Raw genomic sequence first — 17,975 nt, 5'->3', positions numbered from 1 at the left:
GTGAGGCAATCGATATTCAACTGTGTAGACTTGTCAGCGTGATGGTATGATTTAATTATGTTCAATTGCCAAGAAACTATTATGTGAGGTATATTGGACTGGGAGCCGAAACAAAATATTTGGGCCGTACATAAGATGTACTGGATAAGCGTTGTCCACTTATTGAATTTATTATTCCAAGAATCTATTATGTGAGGAGTAATAAAATTAATAAGAATCCAAATACCCACTAGAATTCATGCCAATGTGAATTTGCTTTTTCCTTTAAATGGGAGTAAGGAATTTGAAAAACTCAGTGGGAGGTACTGTTTGATTTAAAGACCAAAATCAGATAGTTAAGAAAACAAGATATCTAATAATCTACTTATTTTCTGCAGATATATCAAATGGCTTCACTAAATGCACTTTCTAAATTTGTTGACGCAAACCGGCTAACTGGACCAAATTTCAACGACTGGCTTCTAAATTTGAAATTGATTACAAACTTGGAAAAAATCACATATATCTTGGAAATGCCTATCCCTGAGCCAACTGTTGAACATATTACTCAGGAGGAACAAGATACACTCAATAAGTGGCAAGATGATGATCTTGTTGCTAAGAGTTACATCTTGCTTACTATGAGTCAAGAGTTACAGCGGCAGCATAATAAGATGCCAAATGCGTATTCGATTATTGCTCGTTTACAAGAGTTGTATGGTGAGCGAAGTCGAAGTGCTAGATATGAGATATCTAAATCAATCTTTCGAGCAAAGATGTCTGCTGGAGGATCAGTTGGAGACCATGTTCTCAAAATGATCTCCTGGATGGATAAACTGAATGAATTAGATGCTCCAATGCATCAATATCTTCAAATAGATGCAATTCTTCAGTCTTTGCCAGATTCGTATGGGGGTTTTATTTCAAACTTCTATATGAACAAGATTGAGTGTACCCCGGCGGAACTTATGAATATGCTAATAACGACCCAGGGTACCATGAAAACAGGCACTGTGATGGCTGTGTCCTCTACTAGTAAGACTAGAAAGGGGAAAGGTAAAAAGAAGGCCACCCAAGCAACTAAAGTGATTGAAAAGAAGAAGGGAAAAACTGTTGCCAAAGGAAAATGTTTCCATTGTGGCAAAGAGGGACATTGGAAAAGGAACTGTAAAGATTACCTTAGTTCCTTGAAGAAGGAAGCGACAGGTATGATGATAGTTCATGAGTATTTTTCCATTACTTACTCTTCTACTTTATGGATTCTAGATTCTGGAGCGACAACTCATGTTTGTGCATCTATACAGGATCTGGAACAAAGTAGAAGGCTTGCAGATAATGAGATTGTGCTAAAGGTAGCAAATGGGGCAAGAGTTGCAGCCACAGCTATCGGCACTGTATCTTTAATTTTATCACATGAACATAGTTTAATTTTAAACAATTGTTTATGTGTACCTGGAGCTTTTAAGAACATTATTTCTATTCCTGTATTGGTGAAAGAAAATTATGAATTTTCTTTTAAGAATAATGTTTGTGAAATTTATTTTAGAAATAAATTGATTGCTACTGGTAATTTTGTCAATAGTCTTTACATTTTGAATGTGACTGTTGATAATAGTGAGCATCTGCATGTATCAAATAATAATAAGAGACCACGTGATAACCCAAATTCTAAAATTCTGTGGCATTACAGATTGGGTCATATAGGGAATGACAGAATCACTAAGTTGGAGAAAGATGGGCTTTTGGGTCCATTAGGTTCTGAACCATATCCAACTTGTGAATCTTGTATCCTTGGAAAGATGACCAAATTTCCTTTTACTGGGCAAGGTATAAGGGTCACAGAATTGTTAGGACTTATACATTCGGATGTGTGTGGGCCTATTAATGTAATAGCCCGAGGAGGTTATCAATACTTTATAACTTTTACAGATGATATGTCTAGATATGGATATGTTTATCTCATGAGACATAAATCTGAATCTTTTGAAATGTTCAAAGATTTTAAAGCTGAAGTAGAAAATCAAATTGGTAAAAAGATAAAGGCCTTACGATCAGATCGTGGAGGCGAGTATCTTAGTAACGAGTTTGAAGATTTTCTTAAAGTCTCAGGTATTATTTCACAACGGACCCCACCAGGAACGCCTCAACTGAATGGAGTTTCAGAAAGGAGGAATCGGACTTTATTAGATATGGTCCGAAGTATGTTAAGTTGTACAGACTTACCTTTGTTTCTATGGGGACACGCCCTTCTTACTGCAATATATATCTTAAACAGAGTTTCTTCCAAGTCAGTTCCTACAACACCACATGAGATATGGTTTGATAGGAAGCCCAGTCTTAAACATGTTAAGATTTGGGGATGTACAGCTTTTGTGAAAAAGCTTAAATCAGAGAAACTTGAGACACGATCTTTAAAGGGTAGTTTCGTGGGTTATCCTAAAGATACCTTAGGATATGAGTTCTATATTCCTGAACTGCAACAAGTAGTTGTAAGCAGGAATGCCATTTTTCTTGAAAAAGAGTTTATTCAAGAAAGAGGCAATGAAAGGAAAATAGAACTTGGTGAAGGGTTCACCGAGCCTGAAACTATGCGACGAGATGTCCAAGTACCAATTGAGGAGCCAGGGTTGAGTGTTGCACGTCCCATTAGAAGAAGTGAGAGGATACCCCATCAACCTGAGAGATATGGTTTTCTAAATGAATAAGAGTTGTTCCTTGTAGGAGACAATGATCACTCAGATGATCCTACCACTTACCAAGAGGCGATATCAGATATCGACTCGAAAAGATGGCTAGAAGCCATGAAATCTGAAATGGATTCCATGTATGAGAACCAAGTCTGGACTCTTGTAGATCCACCAGAAGGTATAGTACCTATTGGATGTAAATGGGTCTTCAAGAAGAAGATAGGTTTAGATGGAAAGGTAGAGACCTATAAAGCAAGACTTGTGGCAAAAGGTTATCGACAAAGACAAGGGATTGACTATGAAGAAGCCTTTTCTCCAGTCGTCATGCTTAAATCCATCAGAATTTTACTAGCCATTGCTGCTCATTATGACTATGAGATTTGGCAAATGGATGTGAAAACAGCCTTCTTAAATGGTTATATAGATCAGGAAATCTATATGGAACAACCTGAAGGCTTCACACCTAAAGTTAACGCAAGGAAGGTATGCAAGCTTAAGAGATCCATTTATGGTCTTAAGCAAGCATCCAGAAGTTGGAACATTCGTTTTGATGATGAAGTCAAATCGTTTGGTTTCATACAAAACGTTGATGAACCCTGTGTTTATAAAAAGGCTAGTGGGAGTGCAATAGCATTTTTGGTCTTATATGTAGATGATATCTTACTCATTGGGAATGATGTAGGGTTGTTGTCAAAAATAAAGGTCTGGTTGTCAAGTAAGTTCTCCATGAAAGATTTGGGAGAAGCAGCCTATATTCTCGGTATACGGATCTATAGAGATAGAACCAAGAGATTGATAGGACTCTCCCAAAATAAGTACATAGAAAGAGTGTTGAAGAGGTTCAACATGGAAGATTCCAAAAGAGGACTGTTGCCCTTTAGACATGGAATCCACCTCTCTCGTGATATGTGCCCCAAGACACAAGAAGAGAGAGAACGCATGTCTAGGATTCCTTATGCTTCAGCAATAGGAAGTCTAATGTATGCAATGCTATGTACTAGGCCTGATATTGCTCATGCTGTAAGTGTTACAAGCAGATATCAGTCTAATCCAGGTGAGCAACACTGGATTGCCGTTAAGAATATCCTTAAATATTTGAAAAGAACTATGGATTTGATCCTTACTTATGGTGAAGGAGAACTGAAAGTGGAGGGTTACACAGATTCTGATTTTCAATCAGATGTTGATGATAGAAAGTCTATCTCTGGATATGTGTTTACCTGCAACGGAGGAGTATTCAGTTGGAAAAGTTCCAAACAGGATACGACTGCCGATTCTACAACAGAAGCCGAGTATATTGCAGCATCGGATGCTGCAAAGGAAGCAGTCTGCCGTCCCCTTGTTTTGCGACAACAATGGAGCCATAGCGCAAGCTAAGGAACCGAGGTCTCACCAGAAGTCCAAACATATTGAAAGACGCTTCCATCTCATTAGAGAGATCATTGGTAGAGGAGATGTCAATGTGCAGAGAATAGATACATCAGAGAATGCAGCAGATCCACTGACTAAGGCCATGAACCAGAAGCAACTAGATTTTCATCTAGATAGGTGGGGTATGAGATACCACACTGAATGGTCTTAGTGCTAGTGGGAGATTGTTAGATATGAGCCCTAAAGACCAGTTCCAGTGACACAAAGAGACTCGATTTTGTAATTCTTTAAATATTATTTAAATGGCAAGTTTATGTTTTTATTTAAATTGCAATATGGTTTAAATTATAAAACATATATCCATTAGTATAATAAGAAGTGGATACCATTCTTAAGTGTTAAGAATACGAGTTACGGATAATCCACAATTTGTTATACTATAAACATGTTCCTGGCCATAGAATTCCTATCATGGATGATAGCAACTCGTAAAGGCCAGCACATTGTCTTCCTCCTTGTTTCAGTATGAGATACTGAAAGATAAGGTTGGTGAGTCTCGTGCCATTCTGTATGAGCTATAGAAGGAAGATAAGTGGGTGCTCGTTACAAGAACGAGTTCACTGAACGGGACTGTTAACATTAAATCACATGGGTTATTTCTCACGGGTCAATGATTTAATGTTAGCTGCGATTTTACAACTAGTCCTTAGACCTGAGATGACATGGATATCTGTGTATTGGTGGATTAGGATATCAACGATATCATGTGGTTGTTCTGATCAAGGATAATCATACGTATCTATGTGCCTGATTCAGTGATACATGAGGTATGTGTGCATTAGACATGGAATCTATCACCTCGAGATTTATGAGGAAGATATCCTATGCGATCCAGTAATCACTTGACGATAAATCCTTGGCCGAGGTAATATGACGATGGAATTTGTTCCATACGGGTTGTGTCATAATTTGTCAAGATTGATTTTGGATTTGGTCATATGACAAGATTAAGAGATTCGACCTACTGACCATGATCTCATATCTTGTCGGGATATAGGATGATAGAAGGACCGTATTGTATGGTAACGTAGTAAAAGGTTCACAATACCCGCTTCACAATAAATTGGGTAATCATGATATATTGCTAGATGTCACTCATGATTTACGAGAATTAATTGTTGATTATTCTTGTTGCCAATTTATTTGTGGACCCAGAAAGTCCCACCCAAAAAGAAATTACTTTCAAAGAGAAAATAAATAAATTAGTAATTTTATAATTACTAATTATAGTGCATTTATTTATTGGATAAATAAGAATAATTAAATAATTATATTATGAATGTAATTATTTAATCATAGATTGGGTTGGGCTTTTTGCTAGTACATTAGGCTTGGCCCAATGGCACTATTGAATTCAAATAAATTCCATTGGATTGGGCTTGGTCCAATTGCATTAAATGGAATGGGCTTGAGAAGTCTAACCCATTTAATGAAGAATAATTTTTAATTGGAACTATAAATAGCTCCAAACTTTTATTTTCTCTCATAAGTGTCTTCTTGATTCACTTGAATGTAGAGAGAATTTTGGAGAAGTGTTCTTGAATCCAGGAGGTAAGTTAGAAATTTTTGTGAAAAATTTCTTCTACTTATCTTCTCTCTTTGATATTCTTGAATAGAAGTGATTTCGGGTGGACCGACTCGGCATCCTACACTTGGAGGATTATACGGCGGAAAATCTAACAGTGAAATAAGATTTCATCAAAGAGGTATTTTTCGTTTATGCCTTCGTTTTATTAAACCATAATTTCTGAAAAACGGGATACCTCTAAATTAAATTTTAATTTCCGCTGCGCATATGATAAGATCTATGTAACTCAACAATACGTTCCCTCACACGTGGTCCTACACCTTAACCATTTTCGTAAAATGTTCATATTTGATCACACCTTACTCTCAACACTTGCTCATCATTACTTGTCACACCATCATAGAAACCAACATCATGCTATGTCCGGAACCACACTGGACCAGCATCATGAGCCATAGTTGACACACACAATTCTCTCAGGAAAGTAAGCCATGCCCTAGCTCGTTCCAGGCATGCCTCACGAGCACGTACCATATCCAATCAAAATTTTATATATATTTTTATACCGTTGCATGCTCTTGCTAACCCAGGCTCACTCTCATTAGGTGGTGCTCGTCGTGTCCCCTTTTGCTCGGGATGTAGCCTCATCTGCCAGGCTCACCAATCCCCCGCTGCTCCCAACACTAAAGTTGGGTCCCATAGATTCATCCCTCGGGTGAGCAGAACTCTGCACCATAGCCTCTGCTGAACGACCAGCAAACGATACACGTTGTCTCCCGGAATTAGTTGGGTCCCAAATCTCTGCCTGTCGCTCTATAGCATGGGAAAACTGATCGTAATGGACCCGAAGTGTCACATCCTCCATAAAAATCTGAGTGAGTTGCCTCCATCTCTCATTCATATACTTTCTCACGAAAAGCACTTGTTTTTCGGAGTACCCCAGTAGGTGCTCATGCGTGGTCAATAGGAACACTTGGTCCATGTGCCACAAGAAAGCCATCACATGTTCCCCATCACGCTGCTTATCGCCTAGGGTGGGGAGTAGCTCGCGTTCCCAACGATTCCAAACTAAATCAAGTGCCACCCGATCCGGGTCTGGCACCCTAGAACTTGATCCTCTTGGATCCATACCAAATAGCAAGAGACCCTGTGACCGGCACACAAAATCAAGTATCAAGCTAAGTACCAAATTCCTCACCCCTTAACCTAAAACCAACCTATAAACATGGGGTTTCTCATTTAAACTCATATTCGACTAAAAACAACCTAGGCACTTCTTTAACTCTATCCAACAACCTTGGTGTACAAGAACTCATCCCACAAAACTGACTCAAACTACGCTCTGATACCAACATTGTAAGCACCCCCGCTCGAATATCCCAATCACTCGGACTATCCAAATGGGAGCGCCTACGGAAGGGAAAAAGAATGGAACACAAGACCCAAACCACCCTGGCATGCATACATAAAAATAAGAACAATGGAAGTGAAGCTAAACACATGCATGCACTACGGGTACCCCGCTAGCACAACGATCACATGAAAATAAATAAACATAGACTCCTCTGCCGACATACACGAGACTCGAGAAAAGACCTGGCACAGTACAAAATAATAGAGTAAACCCTACTCAGACATCAGAGTTGATAGGGATTGACGGGACTGCCTGTACACCATACCGACTCTGCCACTAAAAGCTAACTCCCTTGCCATGGCCCACACTGCCACTACCTGGAATGATGGGAAAACAAGGTGAGTCGAGAGACTCAGCAAGCATAAGAAAAGAAAGGCTGAAAGCTGCACAAAGCCAATAAACTTCTCCCAGAACACCAACCCCCAAATACACACAAGTCATGAGATGCTATAACACAATAGTATAGCATAATCATAGCACATACTAGTCCTTGGGGCCCACATAAGACACCTGGCACCCAAGTCCCATACCAACCTACCGTTGCCCTGGACGGTAACAAATACCTCCAGCAAATCTGTGCACGCCATCCCGGGTCGGTACTCCCGTCACCCGTCTGTCCGTGTCGGTACTCTCGACACCCGAGCCAGAGGCTTCCTCGGAACGGTACTCCTGTCCGAGAACTAAATACTACTAGTAACCATGCAATGCACATAACAATGCAATGGCGTAGTGAGCATCAACGTGATATACCAGCGCCCATACATCCAGCCATCAGGCCATGCTCCACCCACATAGTAAACCACACGCGATGCATATGCCCGTGCTGGATGCAACCTGACCAAGCTAGCATGTGCGTGTCCAAGCATACTCAATAAATGAATATCCCAACATGTAACCCGTACCCATGTGCATATCAAATCATGAACAGTAGTATATTGAATCTAAATGTGCAGTAAATCACATACTGGCAGAACTAGTCAGCAGTGCCCAGCACCGGTCAACAGCCAGTGACAAGGAGTGTCCACCCGACGGTCCACTTCAAGGCCGTATAATAGTCTACCCCAGCGTCACCAATGACCGACCCCTGCCCTACCGCTCGAGAGCTCTAACAGAACCATAAATAAATCCGAGAAAAACTGTAAATAAACACGATAAAATCATAAATAAACCCGCACGTCTAGGAACCTAGTTCTCAGGCTGGTTCAACATCATTCCCCAAAGGAGTGGGGGCGGTACAAACCCCCATAGGCTCATAACGAATAAAATTCTAGAAGCCTCGGATTTAATTTAAATTAGACCAAATGAATAATAATTCAATAAATAAGGCTAGGTGCCGAATTAAGGTAAGGGATGTGATAAAATACGAGAAATCACGGGGTCTTTTACGAAAATTAAAGAACATGAGGAGAGAGTTAGGAACTTGCCTTTACACGACCGTTTCTTACATTTCTTGTACTCACGTTGCGAAATAAAACGTTTAATAACGATTAATAAAACCATGGCTCACATTAATTAAATCTAACCGCGTAATATAAATAATTTAACAGCCTAAAATCCCACGTAGGCACACCGTAAATAAAACCCCAATGAGTCTCATATTTAATTTAAATTAAATCACGCTAATAACATCCCCAATTTATATATATAATTAATACGTGATACCGAAACGAGTTAAGGGAAGACAAGAGGTTTATAAAATGGAAAGAAATCGCAAGGGAAGATAAGAGCTTGCTTGTATCTAGCCGTTTATAGCGTTTCCACGCTTAAACACCACTAAATTAATACACGCTGCAAAATAGAATAACTCCCAAAATTAATAAAATTAGGCCCAAAATGAAATTTCAACCGTACAGAATAATTATTATCTATTTATTTACTTACCTGATTAATTAAACCACTATTAAACATAGTTCAATGTCCAATTTTTTCTCCAAAAATTGGCCCTTACGCGCATTGCTTCTTCTTCATTTTCTTTCCTCAATTTCTGCTATGATTTTTGCTGACGAAATGGCTGAAATCGGCCTTAAAAAAGGAGGCTCAGCGGAGGGCCCAGCGTGCGCCACGTGGCGCGCTAGTAGCCGCACATGGCTGCTACCGCCTTGCCCAAAACGACGCCGTTTTGGGCAAGGTTTTGGCTGAAAAATCAGCCAAAATTCTCCAACGCGCGCGCACACCCGCGGGGGCTCGAACCCGCGACCTCACCCAACACAGGTGCCCTCGCGATCGCCGGCGCTAGCCAACTCCTTTAACCATATAATGCCTTCACTTATATTTAAGGTGATTTGCGGCCCCTTCCGCAAATCACATTTCAACACCCAGAACTTTCATTATTTGCACACACCCCGGATTCCAATTTCCTTTATTGCATTTACACTCGAAAAGTTTCAAAATCTCACTAAATTAATTTATTTTTCTTTTTTTCCATAAATACTCCCAATTAAAGTAATTAAACCTAAATTTCCTATTTCCTCAAGTTTACATAAGTACACATTTTACTTTAAATTAACATAATAAATAATTATTTTCCCTAAACAATAAACACTCAATAATCACCAAAATAAAATTAAATCAATATTTCCTTTAAATCCACAAATATTCAATAATGTCCTCAAATACCAATTTGAATAATTATTTTCAAATTTTGGGATATTACAAAGAGGGACTATCCATAGGGGCCTAGACCGGCTACACCGGCCCCACCAGCTACACCGGCCACAGTGCAGGATATCATTTGCTTTCGCTGTAGACAAAGAAGCCATCGGGCGAATGTGTGTACCCAGCCACCACAGATTGTGTAATGCCCCGCTCCCACTTACGGGTGTTACTCATGAACAATCACCCGAATTGTCTACCTGCCCGGCTTTTGGCGAAGAGTGGACCATGTTTCAAGATGAAACGCCCTAGGTGGGAACTAGGCTTGTCCTTCCTTTCGCTGAATCCCAAGATTCACTAGCAGAATTGGGCTTTAGCCACACCGCATTGGCTATAAAGAAAATCTCATTCAGACGCCCAATCGCCGTTTTCTCAATTATTTTTAATTCTTTTCTCATTCAAGAATTTTTTACTGGACTCCATAAAATCACCATTTAAATCAATCCATTGATTGATTACCAAATTTGGAGGAAAAACTCAAATTTTTAATTTTCCAAAATTTCGGCATTTTCTCAAAAAATGCCCGAAAAATTCCTTTATTTTGAAAATTCCTCTGGGATCCAAAATTAATTTAGAAATGCCCTTTAATTCCCTAAAATCCAATTTTTTAAAAAAATTTCGACCGACGAGTTCTTGATTTAAAAACAAATTCATAATCCTTTTTATGCATGTTTACAATTGTATGTTCTCTCTGCGCACATATATATATATATATATACACGAAGTTTGTTGTGTGTAAAATAAGAATTTGATGGATGGCATATATATATACATTGATTTGAAGGTAGCTCTATACAAGTTGTAGTGGACACAAATTTCATTAATTTGATCATCCACATATAATATCACAATAATGCTATATATATATATATATATAGGAGTGGATATATTTGTAAGATTTGAATCATCTATTGATCTTTTACACAGATTTTAAAGATCGGATATTATGTGACCACTAAAAGATAGTCGATCAGAATTTACTTTCTCTATTTTGTAGGAAAATCACCAAATAAGTTCAAATTTTTTTTTTTTTATAATTCTAAATAGTTTGCTTCTTTTTCATTTTTTTTTATGAAATTAATCCTCTTATTGTTTGTTTAAAGTGCCAAATATATTGGTTTCGCTTACCAATTTTAGATGATTAATGTTCACTATTTTAAGGGTTAAATTATATTTTAATTAATATATATTACAACATCATCAACGTGTGTATAGCGTTCGATAGTGTAAAAAAAAAAAAAACTATTAAAAATAATAGTTACAAATTTATATATAATTATCAATGATTTAATTGCAAAAGGGTCCAATTTGATCACATTTTAAAACATCGAACAATGATTTGGTATTTGTTAAAAATATAATATTCAGTCTTTGAGTTAAATTTGTTAAAAAATTTTTTTGGCATTCTTAATTATCAACTCATCTTTTTTTCTTGGTTAATACACCATTACGAGCGTCCCCATAGCTCGGCCCCACGATTCCTGTGAGAGATATAAATCAGGGTATCCAATAGCCAATTCAACCCATAGCCTTTCTCCGTAAACATGAGGAGAAAGGCATCAGCTTATCTTAATTGGACCAGTTGCATGCATCTGTTTAAATTTGGATAGAAATCCTTGAAAGTCCATTTGAAAATCTGATAACTTAGATATGTGAAAGTCTTTGAAACTATTATTGTATATTGGACCACATAATTTGATTATTTTGTCGTATATATATATTATTATACATTTAATTGGACCACTCTATAACTATTTTTTTTGCAAAATTATATATAAAGAACTACCACATTAGCTTAAAATGCTTGTAGTGTGCATAAGGTTTGTAACAGAATAATGGATTGGGTACTTAAAATTATCTGAATAAAAATATGCTTTCAATTTGAATTATTATTATTAATGAATTATTAAGAATTTAGTGTTGAGCAAGGACATGACTACTCGTGGACCGGACGGGCGGGGATTGGGACCCTAGCCCCCTAGAAATTTTGGAAAAATTATATATATATATTAAATGAAATTAATATTTTATTCTATCTTTAGTTAGATAAATAAAAATAAATAATACATATTTGTCTTTATAACAAAATGAGAGGAATAATGACCTTAAAATTTTTAGGTGTATTTGTTGTTCTAAATTGTTTGAAGATGAGATTAAAAAATTGATCTTACTAAAAAAAACAAAAATAAAAAGCTCAATAGATAGATATTGTTTAATTAGGAAATGACAATTAAGTTTGTAAAGTTAATAAAAGTTGAAACAAATTTTCAATAATTGTGGGGTACTACACTACACTACACTACCTCACCTGGACTGGAATCACAAATATGATGGGAGGGGTACCCACCACCTAACCTAGGCATGCATGCATGTTAAATATGAACTTCGAGCGGCCTTAAAGAAAGATTTTGAGATAAGTACATTTTTTTAAAACTGTACCGGCGGCTGGCCCATGCGCACATACATTTATGTTAAATATGAACATCGATGCATTAAAAATTTTGCGATAAATGCATTTTTTTATATAATGAATAATTAATATTATGATTTGAATTAAAAAACTTCAAATTATGAGTATGAGAGGTTTATTATTGCGTTATTCTCATTTTGTTGTGATATATTAATTCTCTCGTGAAGAATTCATTGAGTTAATTTTAATTTGTAAATATCGTGATCAAATCCAATCAATTTTAATGTGATTATTATTTTTTTTAAATCACAAATTCAATGAAAAATGTGTGAAAAATTCAGAGGTTTGACACTATTTATTTTTTTCCTCAATTGTCTAATTTTTAGGCCTTTTTTAATGCTTGATTTTTGAAAACAAAATCAGAAAAAAATAGTTGCACTGTTCAAAAACATTACAATTTTGTACACATGTATTTTTCATTAAACTTTTGATTCACAAAAAGAATCATATCAAATTCATTGATATCTATTGAATTTTATATATATATATATATGAAGATTGTTTTGAAAATTACATTAAGTCACTGTATACCGGTTTGATTACTCGTTTGTGCATTAATCAACATACATCGGATCATTACAGTAAAATCATTTAATTTGGCTATCATTATTTTTGTAAGTTAGTTATATATATGGGACATGTGAAAGTTGTATGATCTTGTTTATAGATATATGATTTAGTTTCCCCCTATCATGAATTTTACATATAAGAGAATAATTATATAGGGTGTGTGGTCCAACATATACAATAAATTTCTAATTGATGAAATTTTATATATTATCTATATGTAAATTTGCACGCAGATAGTTCAATATTAAGATAAGGATGCCAAGTAATTAAGCAACTTAGTAATCGGAACCAGTAGCTATTACAGAAATTGTCAGAATTTGTTTGCATATAATTCAGTTGATTTAAGAGAGTGGTTGTAGTTAACCTCTTTTTCTTTTTCTTTCAAAAAAAGGTATTGTAAATTTATATATTGTTGCTTAGGTCATGACCAATGTATGATTTGATTAAATAAAAAAGTATAAATATAAATTTAATTACAAAGACAAGTAGAGACACAAAGAACAGTAAAATAATGTCATGAATTATCTAGAATTGTTACTGCTATTAATATTTTTCTTAATTAAAAGAAATAAAAATTTGAACAAATGCTGATGAGATTTGATGATGGTTTTTGGGATTGACCACTACGTGCCACCTCTGCGACTGGACCTCGAGAATGGAACCTCGGACTTGGGGATGTCGGACCTCGGGTGTAGAACCTGCAAGAGAATGGAGGGCCGGGACTTGGATCCCCCGGGGTGGACTCCGACGCTCAAATCAATAGAGTAAATGCAAGTAGTAGTAAATAAGTGAGCTGTAGAGCTTGAATGTACCTGACGAGAGTCCTTGTCTTTTATAGGCGAACCCGTTTTGGGGTACCTGAGATGAGTGGGCACGACTCCCGAGAATTCCGGTCAAGTTGGAACGGGTCTTGCGGTTCAGCCCAGATTTCCTGGGCTCCACTTCGGAGTGTTGACTTGCCACGTGTCGGTCTCTCAGGTGATCCACGTGACAGGTGAGACTATCAGCGCGTAAGAGTATTCTAGTAATTTCAGTTGGTGCCACATCAAGATCATTGTAAAGTTTTGAGAGTTATTTCCTTGTCTTATAATTCTTGGATTTGTAATAATTAAATAATAAAAGTAATCATTTTTTTAGTAAAATAAAATAATAATTCAATTTGACCAAATTGGAAATAATCGTACCAAGTCTATTTATTGACCACGATTTTAAATTTATACAATACAAGGATCTCAAACTGTATCCTTATAATTTATTTTCAACAACAACAAGGACTCAGATAAACTATTTAGATTGAGTGGGCACTAAACCACACTAGCAATCATTGCCTTGTTGAGTCTTGCTTCCTGAACTTGGAGAGCATCAGACGCTTTGACAATCTTCAAACGCAAAGGTGAGCTATTATTTAAAGCAGGACGCCTATCAAACTCAGAAATGATCCCAACATAGCTCTTAGGTATATCCTGACAAAACTCACAAGCCGAGGGATCAAAAAGCAAGACGTATACATTGTCCCCAAATTTCTCAAACTTGAACCAAATTGGTCCTGGGAGTCCTATCCTCCCACTTGCTGTAATGATCCATGCACCCACTGTGCTATCATATGGGCCAACAATCCACGCATTTGGTAAAAGCCTACAGAGTTGAGAAGGGAAATGGATGTTCAAATCAGTGGACTCATAGATAACATTACCTACTTTATAATCATAGCTACTGTTGTTGGCACCATAGAATATTACTGGCTGACCCAACGATGAATCTGAACTTTCTTGGTAGATGTCCCCTGGGCAGGCTGGACTTGTGGTATAAAAACCACCTCCATCTCCGCTGAACGCTGGTAGGAGGTAGTATCGGGTGCCGGTGACGACTTTATTGCCAGAGGAGTCGTACAAGGGCTCAGGATTATCAGCCATAAGAAGGTTTGGGAGCGAGGAAAGGAGAAGGAAGGAGAGTAGTAGCAGCAGTGAGCTCTTCATTTTGTTGATGTTTTTCAGGACTTTCTTTCTTTTCTTTTTGTGGGCAGTGAAGCAAAGCTGAGTAGCTTGAATTTATAGAGACTGGAAGATGAGAAAAAATTGAATTATGATGAGATCAATTTATTGTGAAAGAAGCATTTATTTCTCTATCATCAATTTTCACGTGACTTAGGTTCACGATGTATATGTATTATTTATGCATTATTATGCTGCTTTGTTTTTTTTCCTTGCCTGACTGTCCATGAAATGGATTATTAATTATTCTTTCAATATTGCCTTTGATTATCCATTTGAATTTATTATATTAATATTATAAACATGTATTAATAAATTATATGTAAAACAGTTAAATAAAGAATCAATGTGTAAAACATGTATGGTCGTCATTATTTTTGTACTCAATTATTAGAATACATTTAAAATCATAACAATGACTTTTGTCTACTCAACAGAGGTTTTTTTTTTATTATTATTTAAGTGAAAATTCTACATTTTTATTCATCACGCTTCATATATACTTGATTGTTAGAAATTTTATATTTTTATGCATTAATAAATATACATCGGACCATTATGATAAAATCTAATTTAATCATCATTATTTTTGTAAGCTAGTTATACATCTAGACCTATGAAAATAATTGGAATTATTTCAAGATCATCAATTTGCAAGTTCGTGTACTCAGAAGATCTTATATATATATATATATATAGATATGATTAAGTTTTTCATTTTATTTTACATTTAAGAGAAAATAATTATTCCAAGTGCGTGGTCTAACATGTATAATAATTTAGAAGACTTGATTTCTAATTGATATGATTTTTTATGTGATCTGTATGTAAATTTACACTCAAATAGTCCAATATTAAGATAAGCATATCGGTTTCAAATAATTGAGCAACTTTGTAATTAAACCAGTAGCTCCAATAGAGTTAATTATCCTCTTCTTTTTCCTCCAAAATGAGATATTTTAAATTTATTCATACATCAATTAGGGTGTAATACATTATTTAACTAAATAAAAAAGTATAAATAAAGATTTGATTAGAAAGACAAGTAGAGTCGGAAATTGGGAGAGAAGAATAGAGTAATCTTTATGTATATTGTTATCTTTTTTTTAAAAAAAAAAAATTTAGTGAGAATAATTGAGTAAATATGTAATAGGTTTCTCCTTTAATTTGATTCTGAGATGGGGGGAGGGAATCAAATTCCCTTTCTGTTAGGAGCTTAATTGATTCATGATTTATGAATGGTACCACATGACTTAATTTCCAAAGAATTTGATAAACGTAAGATTACAAATTGATTTTTGAATTATGAATGAAATCTAGGTAACTTAATTTTCAAAGGTTGTGATAATTAAATGTAAGAATTCAAAAATCAACAACCAAGTTTCCTAACATTTCCCTAATTAAGGGTGCATTTGATAGGGGTTGAAAATGATGGTACAATTCGAATTTCATCGAAATTTTAAGAAATTCTATCAAACAGTTTTTCAATTTTATGAAATTCAAATTCTATTTTAATTTTAAAAGTGAAGATTTTCTATGAAATCAAGAAATTAAAATTTCTAAGGGTTGGGATAAAGATAAAAATTAAAATTTCATAAAATTAGAATTTCACTTTCATTTTGCACTTCTATCAAACTCACCCGAAGTAAAATTAGTTGTAAGTAACTATTTGGTTAGAAATCAAATATCATTTTCTTGGCTTATTTTCTTTTCATAGTCATTCACGAGTGGCTATGAAATGTTTCAACGTGAAAGATGTGTTAAAGGTTGTAATTGTTTAAATGTCAATTAAAATACTATTTTAAATGATAAGATTATAAAAATGACATGTAAAATAAAATACAATAAGATTATCTTAGACATTTTAGTATTTTAAGAAAGCATAAAAAAATTCTACTTCCAAAAGTTCAAATTTTGAGCTTCTCTTAGTACGTATAAAATAAACAAAACAATTTTTTTAATTGTCAAAAAGCTTATATAAATGGAGTGACAACCAACGACACAAATTTGTTTGAGAAGAGTTTCTTATATTAAAAAAGCTCTTTTGTCCAATAAATAAGCTCTTCCAAATAGTCTCTAAATTATACTGAGTGTACCATTATCTTAATAACATAAATTCGAATAATTATTTACACCCTTAATAGCTTGCAAAAATAAAGATATATGTAACTAAAAGATCAGGAGGAGATAGAGAAAATAAATTGCTTTAATTGACCCTTAGAAAAACTAAAAGTTTATAAATAACTCATTCTAAAATTTTTTAAGTTTTTGAACCTCTAATATTGTTTTTAATTGCACCAAAATACCTTTAAATAATTGTTGTGAACTCTCATTAACAAAAAAAAAAAAAAAAAAAAAAAGAAACCTCTCACAGATTGTGAATTACTCTCTCTCTCTCTCTAATATTTCAAAACTCACATCACTCTCTTCTCTTTGCATCTCACCAGTCTCTCTCATCTCTTGCCATTTGTCTCTCAACTAATTTCTCTCTAGAAAGATATGTAACATCCCAAATTTCTTGAGCGTGTTATAATTTAGGATTTCAGGAATATAAAAATTTTTCATATCACAATCACTGCCATACATCACACAATATTCCAAAAACCTTAATTTTTACCTTCTCAACTTAACAAATCCAATAATTGAATAGTTAAGATAGGTGTTAAAATTTTGAAAGCGGAAGCTAGATCGAACATGATATGGTTCACAACCATAACACTTTATTTATCATAAAATTGTTCAAAACGTCTACAAAATATATTACATGGATATCATTAAGTGATAACTGAATATCTTAAACATATCCAAAATTACATAGGTTCGCACATAAACAAAAATATGCTAAACATGATACAGACAGCAGATTAAATTTATTCTTCAGTTACCTCATTTCCCTTAGAGCCGCTTGTCGAACCTGGAACGTTTGAATATTCTAGGGACATAGTCCAATTAGAAGATAAATCTTCTAGTGAGAAACTCCTAAAACAGTTTATATCGATGTATGATCAAGTATAAAATGTATGAGAAAACAAGGAGAACTACTCCGAAGTGCCTCGTGAACACGTCAGCCTCCTCCAACGAGAGCTTTCTCAATCGTGCACGCATAACGCCTCTCGGGAGGTCCTTAACCATGTCACTTCGGCTCGACCTCATAGAACTCATGCAAGCACCACATCCGTTATTCCTTAGACTCATGGTCTTCCCCACGAGAGCTTTCTCGATGGCGCACGCATAGCGCTTCTCGGGGGATATC

The 17,975-nt window shown here is 35.4% G+C and overlaps 1 protein-coding gene across 1 annotated transcript; it reads right to left on the bottom strand.

Moving 5' to 3' along the window:
• Window positions 1-14,035: 14,035 nt before the first annotated feature.
• LOC127804572 (21 kDa seed protein-like) lies at window positions 14,036-14,644 on the bottom strand. Its single transcript, XM_052341445.1, has one exon. The coding sequence runs from the start codon at window positions 14,642-14,644 to the stop codon at window positions 14,036-14,038; it is 609 nt and encodes a 202-aa protein (XP_052197405.1).
• Window positions 14,645-17,975: the final 3,331 nt, after the last annotated feature.

Source organism: Diospyros lotus, chromosome 6, assembly GCF_014633365.1.
Source record: "Diospyros lotus cultivar Yz01 chromosome 6, ASM1463336v1, whole genome shotgun sequence".
Lineage (NCBI taxonomy): Eukaryota > Viridiplantae > Streptophyta > Magnoliopsida > Ericales > Ebenaceae > Diospyros > Diospyros lotus.
Note: the sequence above shows the minus strand (reverse complement) of the source record. Positions and strands in the feature narration are given on the sequence as shown.